At 40.2% G+C, this 16,701-nt stretch overlaps 1 protein-coding gene across 1 annotated transcript; it reads left to right on the top strand.

Moving 5' to 3' along the window:
* The first annotated feature begins 2,980 nt into the window (after positions 1-2,980).
* On the top strand, positions 2,981-11,485 carry LOC102799207 (immunoglobulin superfamily member 2-like). The gene is made up of 11 exons (XM_087829711.1): positions 2,981-3,055; positions 3,678-4,052; positions 4,170-4,586; positions 4,712-5,119; positions 6,134-6,499; positions 7,295-7,660; positions 8,523-8,894; positions 8,995-9,378; positions 9,499-9,909; positions 10,470-10,862; positions 10,958-11,485. Exons 1-11 carry the CDS (start codon positions 2,989-2,991, stop codon positions 11,155-11,157), a joined length of 3,759 nt encoding a protein of 1,252 aa, XP_087685837.1. The 5' UTR covers positions 2,981-2,988; the 3' UTR covers positions 11,158-11,485.
* The last annotated feature ends 5,216 nt before the right edge of the window (positions 11,486-16,701 follow it).

Raw genomic sequence — 16,701 nt, 5'->3', positions numbered from 1 at the left:
ATTTCATATGTCAGTTGTGCATGCTGCCTGTCTGGTTGGTTAGCACACTTAAATGGCAAAGTGCCAGGAAGAATATTAATGCCACTTGTAATGTTGTGGATCCTGTGGCCTCTCCTCTAGCACCACCATGAGGACATTTTTTGGGTGAAATGTCTAGATAACGTTGACGAACCCCTAGGTTTCCATCTAGCTCCAACAACAGGATGCAATATTTCTTTTCCATCGTGTTGGCAATAATAATAAAGACGATCTGATGGTTGTTAACTTCAGTACAGCTACTGAGTTTTGTGGTCCTTCGATATTGAGTCCAGAGCCATCATCAGCTCAAGATTCCAGTGTTCAAGATCCTAAAACTGCAAGAAAAGAAATTCCAATTAGTCCAAAATATAAATGTCAGCAATATTCCCCAACATTTAGACTGCAAACATGTTAAACATTAAGTCTGCTAAAACAACAGCGTGTGAGCACTCATAGAAGGTGACTGCAGTTTCCTGAAGGAACAGAAGTTGTCCGGGGAAACTCGCTGGTCCTTATGGGTTGCTCCAAACGGATTCCATAGCCTCTGGTTCACAGCCAAGATCTCCATCCCCCCAATTTTCTTTAATCAAATCTATAATTCTGGAAAACTTAACCCTTATTTCTTTCAATGTTTCTGTAAATGTGTCTTTCACCTGCATTTTGAGCAGCAGCTTGATGTGACAATGAAACATGCAGGCCTGTGAAACACTGTAAGTCTCAAAATAGGACTTTAGGACAAAGAGATGATCTAGTTGAGATGTAGGAATATCCTGGTGTTATTTATGTATTGTTCCATAGGAGGTGTGAATAAATTGGGAATCTGTGCCATATATTACTTCTATAGATCCCTAGTTTCTGTCTTTGTTATGATTATAATCCATGCTGATTCATACAGGGACGAAGCATGGCAGTGCAGGGAAAGGTAAAAACACGTTGCATCTCTAGCTGGTTTTCTTTTTTTGCTGCTAATTAAAAATATCACTGATTGGCATGTGGCCTGTAGAAGCTTCACGGTTTAGCCTACAGAGCATTTCTGTTTTGTTTTCAGTTTCTATTCTGTCTCATTCAGAGTGAATTTCTAATATTTTTATTCTTGAACACGTGTCCTGAACAGTTTACACTAGAATACATTTTCTTTCATCATTTCAAGTCTCTTTTCTCTTAACCAGAATTTAATATGGTGAATATGGTAATAAGGATAGATGGATGTTTTCTGATTGATACTCACTTCATAAAAAGTTTTTTCCCCATAGTACTTTCTGTATTTGTCTCACAAATGTGTATTTTGTTTAAGGACTAATACAGTCTCCTACCTAAAATACTTTCTTAGCATTTCTGTTGAATACATCCATTCATTCTCATCTGCATGTCCAATTCAGGGTCCTGGAGGGGCTGGAGCCTTTCCCAGCCACCACAGGGCGAGGTGTACCCTGGACAGGTCACCAGTCTGCAACAGTGCCTAGGTTATTAAGAGTAGAAACTGCTGCTGTGAAGCTCTTTATGCCTTTTTTGAACATACCTAAGAATATTTTTTATGGCATCAAGGGAGAGAATGACAAACACATAAAACGTTATTTTGTTAATTTTATGAATTGATAATAATAATAAAAAATAATAATAAAAATAAAGTCCCCCACTATTTTTAAGCAGTCTGCAAATTAAAATGCCGATTTGAATATGACTGGATAAACTGTACGTCTTTATGTTCTCCACTAGGTGGTATTATTGCCTCATTAATATACAGCATCATTCAAACAACCACATTCAAGCTTGCAAAGTTTGCAGTAAGGGGCCGAATTTATATGGGGTGGTCCTAAGCAGCATAATTAACTACTTTATCTCAAGCTGCCTATGCAAGAATCTGATCAAGGATGTAAATGTCAATGTCAAAAACGTGCATCACCTGCTGGGAATGAGCAAAGACATGAGTTTCGTTTGCACGAATTCAGAGGTGGAAGCGACTTGCTGTCCAGCAGGTTTTATCTTTAAGACATGTATTTGTAATGTCTAGCGGCGGTCAGTTTTGCCTTTCTCTCTCCCCACTCGTTTTGGGGAAGCAAGAAAAAAAAGAAGCCCCGTTATCGTTCCAGTTTTCCCACTTCTTCGTACACTGTTTGGCAATTTCCCGACAGGAATTCACTGACATGTACGAGGCCGAGTGTTCTGGGAATCCATCCTACCCGTTGTTTCTACGCATGCGCACAACACGAAATTCAGTGGCGAACCATCCTACCTATGTGAATATAAGCTACTAACATACTCTGATGGGTAAAATTAAGTGCCAAACCCTCCTACCTTCGTAAATGTGACGTATAAGCATACTTTAACAGCTAAAATTAAGTGGCGAACAATCCTACCTTTGTGAATATGAGCTAGAAGCATAATTTTACAGCTAGAATTCAGTGGCAAATCATCTTACCTTTGTTAATAACAGCTAAACACATACTCTGACGGGTAAAATTACGTGCCAAACCATGCTGCCTTTGTGAATGTGACCTACAAGCATACTTTAATGGCTAAAATGAAGTGGCAAACCGTCCTGGCTTTATAATTATGAGCTACAAGCATACTCTGATGGGCAAAGTTAAGTGGCAAACCGTCGTACCTACTTACATTTGTGCTGAAATGACTCTGTGACAGCAGAAATGTGCATAAACTACTTACGGTAGGACGTTTTGCCAAAGTAGGGCGTTTTGTCAGAACACCGGAAATGCACAGGAGCAGTCTGAACAGGCCAATCACAATAGTAGCCGTCTCCCTCAGCGGGACGCGGAATAACATTTCCAAGAAATTGCACGTCATTATGTTCCCATTTACGGCGTGAAAGGTTTTACAGAGGTTCGTAATGTACCTGAAGAGCAGGCAAATCAAGGCATGAAAAGGCACAGAGAGATCACACAGTACACATTAACCAAGGGCTTGATCGCAGCCGAGGACGTACACTGTTGAGCCTGAAGTTGAAGGCTCACGATGAGTTTCGTGCTCTCTCTTTGGAGGGCGGGTGTGATTCTCTGCTTGGGTCCACTTTTATATTGTGGTAAGTAGTACAGTGAATTCAAGTAGTTGGTTAATATTAATTTTAATGTCTCAGAGATGTTGTTTGTGTTGTCTGTAAATGTTTTTTCACATTTTATGAAATTGTATTTAGCAAAAACCTCAGAGTAAACTCACTGATTGATAAATGTTAATTCTTTTTTGGTCTCCATAGTTTAATATCAGTTTAGTTGCTACAGAAAATTAGCTCCTCCAAATTATTTTCACTTTTCACGAATCACTTTTATGACAAAGTAGTAATGTTTGCTTTCTGTGGGGAAAAATATATTCCTGCATGAAATAAATAAAGCCAATCGAGCCAACAGGCCACATCGTTACAGGTGATATCTGACAAAACTTGCAAACATTTTCTTTTAATCATAAATGTCATACAAACATATTTCCACAGGGAAATCAGACCTCAAAAAATAAAAAATATCAAAATCTTTCTGAAAACATTGTGTGCACCTGTATATCAATGGATGTTCTATGCACAATTCATGCAGTGTGCCATAACTTACAGTATATGTTAGATACTTATAAATATACTTGTAAATATATGAGTGGCACTTTGAAGTTTCAGAATTCTGATGACTTCATTTGTGTTTTGTCTCTGCTTTACTCAGGAGAGGCCAGAGTGAAAACTGAAGTACAAGCTGGGCCTCTGTATCGTGTGTTAGGCTCTCCCCTCTACATCACCTGCAGTGTGAGTGGCTTCAGAAGTGAAAACACTGACAAACATTTTGAATTCCGTATGACGAAGCCTTCAAACCCAAACTTTGAGATCCAAATCATCAGTTCACATGAAGATACTTTTGGATATTCTTCTCACCTAATCCGTGTGAGAAAAAATGAAATTACTTTGAAACGTCTCTCACCAAACTCAGTCCGCTTCGAGATAAAAAGCCTGCAGAAAACTGATGAAGGGGAATATGAATGTACTGCAGTCAACTTAGAAGGTGCTTATGATGGAGAGTATTCTGCTAAGACAGTCGTTAAAGGTAATCAATCACCATCCTGATTTTCAGTCATAACGCTTGAATGTATCTTCATGTAGGTACGATACAGACTATGTCAGAGCATTCATGACTTTTGATTTCTCTGATGTGGTTTCATAGTGATTGAAGACTCCCTGAGTGTCTCATCATCTGCTTCCACACCACTGAGCTTAAACGAGGGTGAAGCTCTGACTTTAACATGCCTGGCCTCTAGCAGCACCAGCCAGCACACCCATCTGTCTGTTGCCTGGTATCTCCATAAAGATGGACAGGAGGACGCTCAGCCTATCATTTCTCTGAATAGAGATTTTACACTGAGCCCAGGCCAGGGGTTTGAAAGGCGTCACCAAGCAGGTCTCATACGCTTAGATAAATGGGGAGAGGCCTCGTACAGCCTAAAGATGGCTGAGGTTGAGCCATCAGACCAAGGTAGGTTCTACTGCCAGGCTCAGGAGTGGATCCAAGATCCTGATGGCTCCTGGTACATCATCATACAGAAGAATGCAGAAGAAATGGCCCTGACAGTTAAAGCCACAGGTGGGAATTTTACTCAGTCATGCTATATTTATAACACATCTTGATATTGGTCAGCACATTAAATTTATTTATCCTATAGACACCTGTGTGGATGTCTCACTGTTTTCATTTTTTATCTTGAGTAGAGGTGGTGGAGCCATCGTCTCCGTCTCTGGCAGTGGAAATCTCAGCACAGCCAGCAGCACTGCAGGAGGGGCAGGAGCTGATGCTGTCCTGTAATATAAACACACAGGACGTGGAGAAAAGATTCTTCTCTGTAGCATGGCTCAAGGGAAGTGTGGAGCTGGCCCGCATTGGTCCCACAGGCGTTCTCACTGTGGCACCGGAGTACAGTGTTCGACAGAAAAATGGAGAGCTCAGAGCCGCCCGGACTGGGAACAGAAATTACCGTCTCATCTTAAAGCCTGTGAGACCTGAGGACAAGGGAGAGTATATCTGTACAGTCTGGCTTCAAGAGAGAGGCCAAGATGATGCTTTTGTTGAGGGAGAAGCCAAAGACTCCAGCCCACAGCGGGTCAGCATCTCAGCCACAGGTGTGTCAAAGTGAACACATACACACTCAGTTATTCAGGGGTTTAAGTCACTGTACCTTTACATTGTTTGTCTGCTCCCAAAGAGAGGAGTGAAGAAGTTGTGACAAACACTGCAGTCAAAATATCCACTTCAACTGTTGTTATAAGTAGCTTCATTGACTACATCCACTGGTCCTACTAAAATTCACTTGACAAGGGCACATACAGAGGTTGTGGCACAGTGTGAAGCACTATTAAAATGATTATTTATTAACTCAGTTATCACACTCCAAAACCCATTAGACTCAATTCCATCACCTCACCAGGTCTGACCTAACACCTGACCACTCCCAGTGAGCACACCAGCTGCTACCAGGAAACCTTAAATATACAGATAAATAATAAATATGAAATAAACAGCAGGACCAGGGTTAAAATCACTAACACAATATCTAAAACAAAAAAATTAAAATAGAAACCATTTAAAAACTCCAGTGGATAATAACTGGCACATGACTGGAATTTGAAACAGAAGCAAGGAATAATTAGAATCACGCATAGCATTAACACATCATACACGACTGCATTGCTACAAATATGCTCAATAATTAAACATGTAAATCCCCACAGTTTAGCCAGCTACAGGTTAAGGTTCCTGAGGAAGGGCTTTAACATAAATTTGCATCAATAAAATAACAAAATGGGTCAAGAGGTACTTCACTAACACCAGCTTGCTTTGTTTCATGACATACCTCTAAAAGAAACAGGTTAGTAATTAATCTGCTAAAGTGACTCATCTAGCTGATAGTGCATTTACTGCACAAAGATGAGGACGGTATTTAATCAACCCCGTTCACTGAACAAGACAAAGGCCTACCACACCTGGTGCACAGCCTTTTGTTACCTCAGCACCTCCCACTAATACACCCATTATTCTCAATACTGCTGATTCTGCCAGGAACCTGTAAGTTCCAATACACTAGGTTAATTTTATCGAACGTTATTAACTCTTTCTGTTGCCTCATCCCCTCACAGAAAACAGGCTGTCAATCAAAATGCAGCAGGCAGGAAATGTCACCGAAGGGGGCGGGCTGCATCTCTCCTGTAAAGTGGATGGGGTTCAAGGTCAACTCTCTGTCACCTGGCAACTCAAATCAGCACGAATGGCCTCGTTCACCGAGATCATCAGCATAAGTCAGGAGGGTGTTACAGAGATAGCAGAGGAGTTCGTGAGTCGCAAAGTGAGGGTGATGCGTCCAGCTACTCACAACTTCACCTTAGAGCTTGATGAGGTCACACTGTCTGATTCAGGAATGTACCAGTGTGCTGTGTCTGAGCGCAAACCTAACAGCAAGACTCACAACCAGGCACAAACTACCACTGTGACAGTGATTTCAATAGGTAAGATGTGTCTGTGTGTTTGTGTAGTGCAAACTATTCAAGACATATGATATTACCTTCATTGTAACAGGCGTTTCTATCATAAATTCTAACACTTTTTTGTTAAACTACACTTCAAATATTACAGAAGGAATAACAAAGTAAATATATGGAATTTGGTCAGCTTGAGTAATTAGCTGTTTACTTGCAGATACATTCATTAAACACTTTAATCCGTAGTGACATATTACAAGAAAATGGCAGACAAACATTCAAAACATACTGATATTGAGAGTCTCAATGTAATCCTTTGGGAATCCTTCTTTTGTTTACTGAAACACATTAAATCAAAATTTACATTAACCCACAGGAAATCTAGATGGAATACGTCTACAAAGCAAAAATCATGTTATTTAGTGGATTTACTCTTTGTATCACCATAAGTCAAAATTTTAGGTTTCCACATTTCAACACTCAACAATGAGATTGCAGTTATTAACAAAAAGCAAACGTCGTTTTGTTTTATGTAATTTTTTTAGCTGAATTTCGAGTGCGACTTTCAGAAAACAAAACTGTCTTCAGAATGTTTGACTGAATATTATTTGTTGTAGCATTTCAGCCTCAGGGTTTGTCATAGTTATTCAGGGTTTAATTCACTTTCCTTTTTACATTGTTGATTTAAATCTGTTGGTATTAAGGCTTAAACAAAGTGTTAGGTTGCATATTTTTGTTTCTGTTTTTTTTTACTGTTAGGGAAATTATTTCATCTTCTCAAACACAGCAGTGCTATTTGTCTGTTGCCTCATCTCCTCACAGAAAACAGGCTGTCAATCAAAATGCAGCAGGCAGGAAATGTGGCCGAAGGGGGCGGGCTGCATCTCTCCTGTGAAGTGGATGGGGTTCAAGGTCAGCTCTCTGTCACCTGGCAACACAAATCAACACCAACGGCCCCGTTCACTGAGATCATCAGTATAAATGAGGAGGGTGTTACAGAGATAGCAGAGGAGTTCGTGAGTCGCAAAGTGAGGGTGATGCGTCCAGCTGCTGACAACTTCACCTTAGTGCTTGATGAGGTCACACTGTCTGATTCAGGAGTGTACCGGTGTGCTGTGTCTGAGCGCATAACTAACAGCAAGACTCACAACCAGACACAAACTACCACTGTGACAGTGATTTCTATAGGTAAGATGTGTCTGTGTGTTTGTGTAGTGCAAACTATTCAAGACATATGATATTACCTTCATTGTAACAGGTGTTTGTTCTTATTGAGTGGTGTGATTTGTTGAGCTTTTCTAAAACCACTTTGGGAAGGTTTAACTTTCTATGAAGTATGATTTGTTGGCTCTGTCAAAACAGAAAAGGTTTGATGATGCTAAGGTTTTCATTGCATCTTGATGATGGACAGAATTACAAATGAGTATATCACAGGGGCAGTTCAGGATTAGCTGTTTCTTTGGACATATAAGTTAAAGAGGCAACGGTGAGCAGCATATGTGAAAAGGAGGGTAGTGGTTATAATAGGCAAACAATGCTGAATATCAGACTAATAGGCAGGATGGTAAAAGGAATTATTTAAATTTCTTTGCATTTTCATAACTATATGACAGGAGACATTAACACTCAGCAGGTAGGTTACACATTAACAAACCACAAGCACAAATGTTTGGGTTTTTTTGCCAAGCCAGGCTTTCAGGGAAAAAAAAGCTATCCTTAGAATGTTTGTGTTTGACTGAATATTTTGTTTTAGGGCAAATGTAGTTTAGGTTTCACTTACAGTTTTTAAAAATGACACGTAGTTGCATAAATACATGGCTAAAACTGGCTAATTCATACATTTATAAGCTTGAGACATAGATGTCATGACACATATTGGATGAAAGTCATTTTTGTGTATTCATTTTTATAAACAAGCTAACCTTTTCTTTTTTAAAAGATGAAATGATGCATGATTTTTTTTATTGTGCTTTCAACACTAATGATTGCTTGATCACCAGCTTCTACTTTCTTACTTGCTGTCGCTGACTATTTTGGATTTTTGTGTCAGACACGCTGATGGGAGTGTCTCTAATCAGTCGCAAGACTCGGGTGACTGTTGGAGAAAAATTGGAGTTGATGTGCCGGGTCAGAGGGCCACACACGCCGGTAACAGTGACTTGGAGCGTGCAACGTGAGGCTAAAACACCAGACACCATCCTGACACTTTCCCCTGATGGCACCATCAGTTGGTCTGCAGATCAGAACCACTACCAGCTACGAGTAGAAAGCAGAAAAACTGAAGTCATGTACTATCTGCTGGTCATTGGTACCAGCCACAGAGAAGGAGGAAGCTACCAGTGTAATGTGTCTGTCTTACTGAAGAATGTGCACAAGGAGTTGAAAGCATCCAATCAGCTTTCTGTGAGAGTAAACAACCCAGGTACTGCCAGCTGCAGCCATTTCGGGGCATCATTAAATAGAAAGAGTCATTTTTTCCCTCTTTCCTCAGAAAATAATGAAAATATTGTCTCCTTTTCTAGTAAGCAGGCTTGATGTGTCACCTATCCCTGCGTTGACAAGAACTATAAGCACTGACATAACAATAACATGCTCCATCATCACAAAAACGTCTGAATCATCACTCTATTCTATCACCTGGCTGCATGAGGAAAATGCAGGAAATAAGACCATTGTAAGCTTGGACCGGAATTCCATAGTAACAGAATCCCAGGTGGACCTGCGTCAGCGAATCAGCATGAGGCGCAGCAAAGGACCCACTTTTGAACTGACTATTCGGCAAGCTCGAATCTCAGATAAAGGTTTATATACATGCAAAGTGGACGAGTGGCTTCAAGATCCTCGTGGTGAATGGTATCTGCTCTCAACAGTGTCCAAAAGCACAGTGCTAACAATTACTGAGCCTGGTGAATACATTTATTTTTCATTACTTTATTACTTCACATGCCATATACAATAAGCACAAAAATAAATGAAACATGCCATTTAGAAATATATAACTTCATCTTCTTATTTCTATTTTCTAGCCCCCAACCTTCGTTTAGATAAGAAAGAGCAGCAGCTGACTGCCAAAGAAGGAGAGGAAGTCAAGCTCAACTGTAGCATCACCTCAGGAGCTTCTGGTTCTTCGGTTTTCTATCGAGTCATTTGGCATTATGCTGCACACAGTTCTTCTTTGAAGAATGCCTCCCTGGTGGAGCTTGACCACGCCGGCCTGGTGAGTTACCCAGAGAACGACATCAGAGGCCTGCAGGAGCGGCTACGCCTGTCCAGACCCACTCAGAAAAGCTTTTACCTAAGTATTCAGAAAGCCCATGAAGAGGATAGTGGAACCTACTGGTGCCAAGTGGATCAATACCAGCTGGATAATGAAGCTCACTGGCAGCTGAAGGCCTCAGACAGTGGTGGTGCTATCAAACTCAGTGTAAAAGTAACAGGTATGATCACACTTTTAGAAGAGTTCTGTTGGAATGTTAATGTTCTTAATGTTGTAGCTTATGTTTGCATGGATGTTTTTCTCCTCCTCTTTCCTGACTTTTCCTGATTTTTTTCCCTTCATTAGCCCTATAAATCTTTAACACACAAGGTAACATTAATAACTCATTCTAATCTCTTTATTTGTAATGAGAGATTATATCGAAAGAAGAGTTCAGATCAAGGAGCACGAGTATGTTTAAGAGCCCAGAGACAGCTGACATTAGTAAATCATTGGTGATTTGATCAGAGCTGTGTCTATACTGTGAAGTGTCTGAAAGTTAGAATTAAATATTTGGTAAGGTGAGAATACATTTATAAAACAACTGGACAAAAACATTTTCAAAGGATTTACACCAAGTTTCTTAAGAAATTGAATTATCAGGAGCAAAGTCAGAGAATAGGGATTAATGTACAACGTAAAATGTTTCCTGCCTGTGATTCCCCCCTTGTCCCCTGGAATTTCATTAGGTCTTACTGATACCTTGTTAAACAGAAATTTTATCCTTGTGCGTCTTCACAGAAAACAATCTCTCTATTCCAAAGGAGGAAGCAGAGATGAATACAAGCAGAAACCAGGATTTGACTATCCCCTGTAACATCAACAAACAATCCAGCCATGAATCCAAGTTCCAGGTCACATGGTTTTGGCAGAAAGAAATAGAAACGAAACAGCGCCCCATATTTACAGTCTACAGAAACTCGACTCTACAGGACAGGTTTGGGGAGAATGTTCGCCTTAGATACGACCACCCTGACCCCAGCCAATTCAGCCTCACGTTCTTGAACCCTGGTCCTGAAAATAGTGGCCTGTATTTCTGTGAGGTAGAGGAGTGGCTGCCTTCTCTGTCTCGTGGGTGGAGAAAAGTTGCAGTGGAAAAGTCAGGGCATTTCAATGTCAGTGTTCTCATGGAAGGTAGGCATGTCTTAACACATTTCTCTTAACACGTCATTTTTCTCAGTAAATATCAAAAGATGTGGAAATACCTTTCTTTGTCTTCGTCTTTGCAGGTGATGCTAATGCCGATTCTGAATGTAGCACAAGGACTTATATAATAATAGCTATTGTAATTCTCATCGTCTTAGTTTTAGTCCTACTGCTACTCGTAGTCACGATGTGCAGAAGTAAAGGCTCACTGGGAAACAAGTCAGGGCCATCTCTCTGGGGTGAATCAGTGCCTATGAACACCAGTCGAAGTGGAGATGACTGAACAGCAGAAGCTTTTTTTTTTTGTTTTTTTTAAACGCACATATGCAAAAGTTTTCAGTTGGACTCCACCTACTTTTAGACAAGTGGTCCCCCACACTTGTTTCAGAACTCGAGGGGACGGATCTTTCCAAGCTGTTGCACCAAGTCTGTGGAATGCACTTCCTCTATCTGTACAGCGTTTGGACTCAGTGGAGACCTTCAAAAAGCAGCTAAAGACATTTTTATTTCGAAAATCTTTTAATTAGACCAGGGCTTTTATGATGTATTTATGGATGTATTGTGTTTTTGATACCTCTCTTGTGAAGCACTTTGTGACATCTGTCTGTAAAATATGCTACATAAATAAACTTTTACATTTACTTTACTGTTCTTTTACTTTCTGCCTTTACAAGTGTCCACTTTATTTGAAATAAACAAACAAAAAGCATATATACAGGCAGCTTACATGTGTGGATCTGTGCAAAGTTGACAGCGTAAAATTTGCTTGAAAACCCCACGTGGGCGTGCGACATCATCTGTGAGTACCAGGTGAGTGGTGCACACGTATTCAAGGTTTTGTGAGCGAGGAGAGGTGTTACGTGTAGTTTCAGACATTTGTATGCACAGAAAGGGTTTTTATAGAGAAAATTATCCAGTTGTGAGCAGAACACAGGGGCACTAAAAGTGGAAGGGTCATCTCATACAAACTGCTCTTTCGGGTCCACATCATCTTCAAGATCAACAAATTGCATCAGGAGAGCCCCAGCATTTACTCATTGGTCTATTTTCACTCTACTTTTCTAATGGCAGAGCAAAATTTGTTCCTTATTCTTTCTTTCCTTTCTTCGTGTCACCTGTATCTTTTTTTAACATTACCCATTGCAGTCATCTGTATTTCTCCTTTCTTCTTTTTACATCACTTCTGTCTACTGTCTTTTCATGTGTACCTTACTCATTCTGTCTGCACTGTAGAGTCAGTGTTTACCACCTGGAATGCACTGGGTTGATTGGCTGACTAGTATCACGTGGGACGGCTTAACTCGCATCAAGTTGGTCTGTGCATTTCTTCAGCCACTGAACCTAGATCATAACCTTCTGTTTTGGCTGTAGGTCCGGGTCTGTATAGGATAACAGTCTGCCTGTTGGTGACCTATTGTCAATAACAGTCCATGAAATAGCTTTACCAGTTTACTTTCAGTGCAAATACAAATACTTTTGAAGAATAAAATCAGCACTTTGATAAACTAACATACCAAAATAAAATGTGTTGCTCTGCAAATACTCAGACTGCAATGCACTGTATATATATTCTCATATATTTATGTATAAGTACTAGTGAGATTCTGAGTGTCTGCTATTATTTGCCTTGGTTGTATGGTTGCTGCACTGGCACAAAACTGTATAAATCCAATCAAACTTTTGATGCTTTTCCTCCATCTGTCTCACACTCTCCTTCTTTCTCTCCTCCTCTTTCCTGACTCAATTTTTTCCCCTTCATCAGCCCCATAAATCTTTAACACTCCATCTGTGTAAGAAAATGGAATAGAATCTACTTATTGCGTTTGCTTTTGAGAGAACAGCCATAGACATCAGATTACTGTCATACTGAGGAAGGCTCTTGTGTGGTGATTGTGTGCAAGTTGGGGTAAAACTTGCAGTGTTTCTCTGAAAGACGCGAGAGACTGAAAGAACACTCAGGAACTTTATGGCAGACTGTAGTTCTCTCAGCCCCAGAGAGATGGTGTTGTGCTGCCTCCATGATGGTTTTATCATCATTTCACAGCCTGGTGGACTGGGCTCCTTGGTACAGCTACCCTCGAAAATTTTGTCTAATTTCACTTCCTTGTGTTTCCATGGCAATGCTTGTCAGTGCAAACAAAGAAACACTGAATTTGGGAGGCAAATCAATGCTTGTAACTGTGTAGTAAAGGCTAGCAGAGGCAAAATCGCATCCACAGCAGCAGCCAGCTTCTTTGTCTTTAATATGCTAATGTTTGAGTTTTTATAAACAGTCAGCACTTAATTTATGACAATTGTGCAACTTTTCTAAATACAGGAACAGCACTGCTGTGAACTTAAAACACACAAATGCTGTAGTGAAATCAGTGATTTAATAGTGGTAGGCATCCAGTGTCTGGCAAGAACACTACTCTTACAAAAACCAGTCTCTGTTCATACTCGTTTACATGACAAACTGGCAGTTGTACACTCAACAGTTATACTCTACAGTATCAGCATACCTGAATGGCACGGTGACACAATGTATTTTATTTTCACTTTTACTTGTGTTGATCCTGTGACCTCTCTAGCAACACCATGGGGACATTTTTGGTAAAATGTCTCCACAACAGATTTACTGACGTGAACCACGCTCCCAGTAGTTGGATAAGATTTGGCGTTTGTATGAAATAATTTCTTTGCTATAAAACACACACACATGCTAAAAAGCACAAATGAGCCAGATAAATGATCATTTCTTTTTTAAACAATAATACACAGAAAACCCCAACAATCAGAACACTCTCTTTGAGCCAGCACTTGGCAACGATGGTCCATATAAACAGTCCAGATAAACAGTGGGTGAGGGGGCTGAGTATGGAAAAGGCATCTGACAAAAAAGGTTTTGCCAAATCAAACATGTGGATCATAAAAATGAGATTTCCATACCAGATTGGTTGGAGCCCCGATTAAGGAATTTAAATGTGGGGGATATGGCTGGTATAGAGACAGAGACCTGGCTAATATAATTAAGAGAAGGGAGGAAGCTATCCTGTGTGCAGAAGATCGGGTGGCAGGGAAGCAAAACCAGGTACAGTGAAGAGGGATTCAAAGAGTTCTACCATAGTGCAGATAGGAAAACAAATAGGGCAGGGTATTCTTGAAGGAAGAGTGTACTCATGGTGTTGTGGAGGTTAAGAGTATCAGACAGGATCATGAGTATGAAGCTAGAAAGTGAATGGGGGATTTTGAATGTTGTCAGTGCAAATACCCTAAATGTTGGATGTCAGAAGAGAAAAAGGAATTCTGAAGCATTTTGGATAAAGTAATAGAGAGTGTCCAAAGGTGGGAGAGAGTAGTGTCTGGAGCAGACTTCAATGGACATGTGGTTGAATGGAAAACACAGGTGACGAGATGTTGAGATAGAAAGGGCTGCAATGAACACATACTTCAAGAAGGCTGAAATAAGAATGGAAGAAAGTACACACACAGGTAGACAGCTTATCAAGAAGGTGCAGTCGGAAATAAATACAAGACGTCAAGGTTGTCGCAGCTGATTAGGCAGGCTGGGGTCAAACACAGACCACATGGTGCAGAGGTTTTGGACATTTGAGTAGTTTTTTTATTTCCATCATGACACCAACACCCCTACTGGAGTGGTATAACTGTGTTAGGAGGTACAAATCTTTTAGTTCTCTTCACTGACATGTTGAGTAGGATGATTCTCCTTCACTGTCTAAGAAATGTATTTATGCCATGCTACCAGATTGGATGGCTGTCTTACCTGTGTCACCAATAAGGTGATATCTTCACTCGCACATCCTCCTCCCAAGTCAACCGACATGATGCTCCGCTCTCAGCCTTTCTCATATGTAAGGCACTAAAACTCTGTTTTTAATTAGCTAACAAACCATGTGCTGTTCCACAAAGGGGCTGGCACAAAAGTAATATTAAAACTCATCACTTCGCTAGAAAATTGTGTCTATAATATCAAAAGTAAAAATAATCAATCTGAAGAAAAACATTCCTCCAAAGTGGGGGGGAGGGGGGGGGGGGGTAAACTTTAGCTTTCAGCTATTGTTAAAACTCTGATCAATTTTATTCAACTCAATTCAAGTATCTCAATTTAATTATGACATGTTCAGTAACATCATGTATGCAGTAACATCATGATGAATTACAAAGCAGCACTAACAAAATGGATGGAGTGAGAATGCTGAAAACAAACAAACAGTTGTTGATTTGCCGTCCTTAGATTAAGTTCTCTCCTCATGTAACAGTAACAGAAATTATGCATTTACAGGTAAGAATGCGGCAAGGAAAGGTTAGATAGTAATCTGTAGGAGGATTTTGAAAAAGGAAGCACATGAAGGTAGCTGCAATGATTAAATGGTGGGAAATGAAGAAGCAAGAATGTTGCACAGAGTACAGGGAGGAGTTGAAACACGCTCTGGGTTGCAGGAAAAAGTTATCACATAACTGGGAGAGCACAAATGAAGTGCTGAGGAAAACTGCCAAGAAAGAAAGAGGGCGAGGAGATTTGGTGGTGCAATAAGGAAGTACATGACAGTATTCAAATGAAGCGGTTAGCAAAGACAAAAGGGGAATAGTCACTAGATGAAGAAAGTAGACAGGAGTACTGGGGGGCTTATCCTTAAAAACACAATAAGTTTCTATCACGAAAGTTGTGGGGCTGGAGCCTTTCCCAGGCACCACAGGGCGAGGTGTACCCCGGACAGGTTGCCAGCCTGCCACAGTGCCAAGGTTTTTAAAAGTAGAAACTGCTGCTAAAGTTCTTTATGCCTTTTCAAACATCCTTAAAATAACAATCAGAGGAGAGACTGACAAAAATTAAAAACGTTATTGTCTTTATTTTATGAGCACTTCATGTTTCTACATCTAAAAGTAAAGTTCCCCGCCATTTTCAAGCAGCCTGGTTATTGAATTGCCAATTTGAATAGGACTGGTTAAAACTGTATGTCTTTATGTTCTCCGCCAGGTGGCACTATTGCGTCATTAATATACAGCATCATTCAAACAAATAAATTCAAGCTTGCAGAGTTTGGAGAAAGGGGCCAAATTTAGATGGAGTGGTTCTAAGCAGCCTAATTAGCTACTTTATCTCTCAAGCTGCCTATGCAAGAATATAATCATGGATGTAAATACGTTTTTTAACTGAATCGATGAATAATTGAATCCAAAAAATCTAAAAGTTAGAAATTATTTTTGTATTTGTATTTATTGTCAGAGAGGAAGTAGCTGCAAAGGTACAATCTTTGTGACAAGGACAGGGGGACTGGGGAAAATTATCTTTCTCTGAATTTGTCAAAAACTTGCATTACCTGCTGGAAACAAGCAAAGTCATTGAATTAGTTTAAGGTGAAAATGTCCAGCAGGTTTTATTTTTGATTTATTATATTTAATGCTAAGTCTTGCAATGGTCAATTTATGAGCTGGACTGGGATGCCCTTCTCTCTATTTGATCCCCACACCTTTTTGTCCCTCCAGTTTTTCCACTTCTTCGTATGTTTTCTCACGTCCAGTCCCACAGGCTTGGCAATTTCATTAGATATGTATCCTATGAATCCTTTTATTGGGTTCGAAAATGCACAGGAGCGAACTGAACAGGCCAAATCACAATATTTGCCGTCTTCCTCAACGGGACACAGAATTACATTTCCAAAAAATTCATGCTATTATATTCCCATTTGCAGCGGGAAAGGTTTCAGAGGGTTCGTAACCTGAAGAGCAGGTAAATCAAGGTGTGAACAGACAGAGCGATTACACAGATTACACAGTTGCATTAACCAAGAGCTTGATCGCAGCGGAGGACGTACAGTGTTGAGCC

Source organism: Neolamprologus brichardi, chromosome 16 (genome assembly GCF_056152115.1).
Source record: "Neolamprologus brichardi isolate AB-2024 chromosome 16, ASM5615211v1, whole genome shotgun sequence".
NCBI classification, from domain to species: Eukaryota; Metazoa; Chordata; class Actinopteri; order Cichliformes; family Cichlidae; genus Neolamprologus; species Neolamprologus brichardi.
This window is presented reverse-complemented; position numbering and strand designations above follow the sequence as displayed.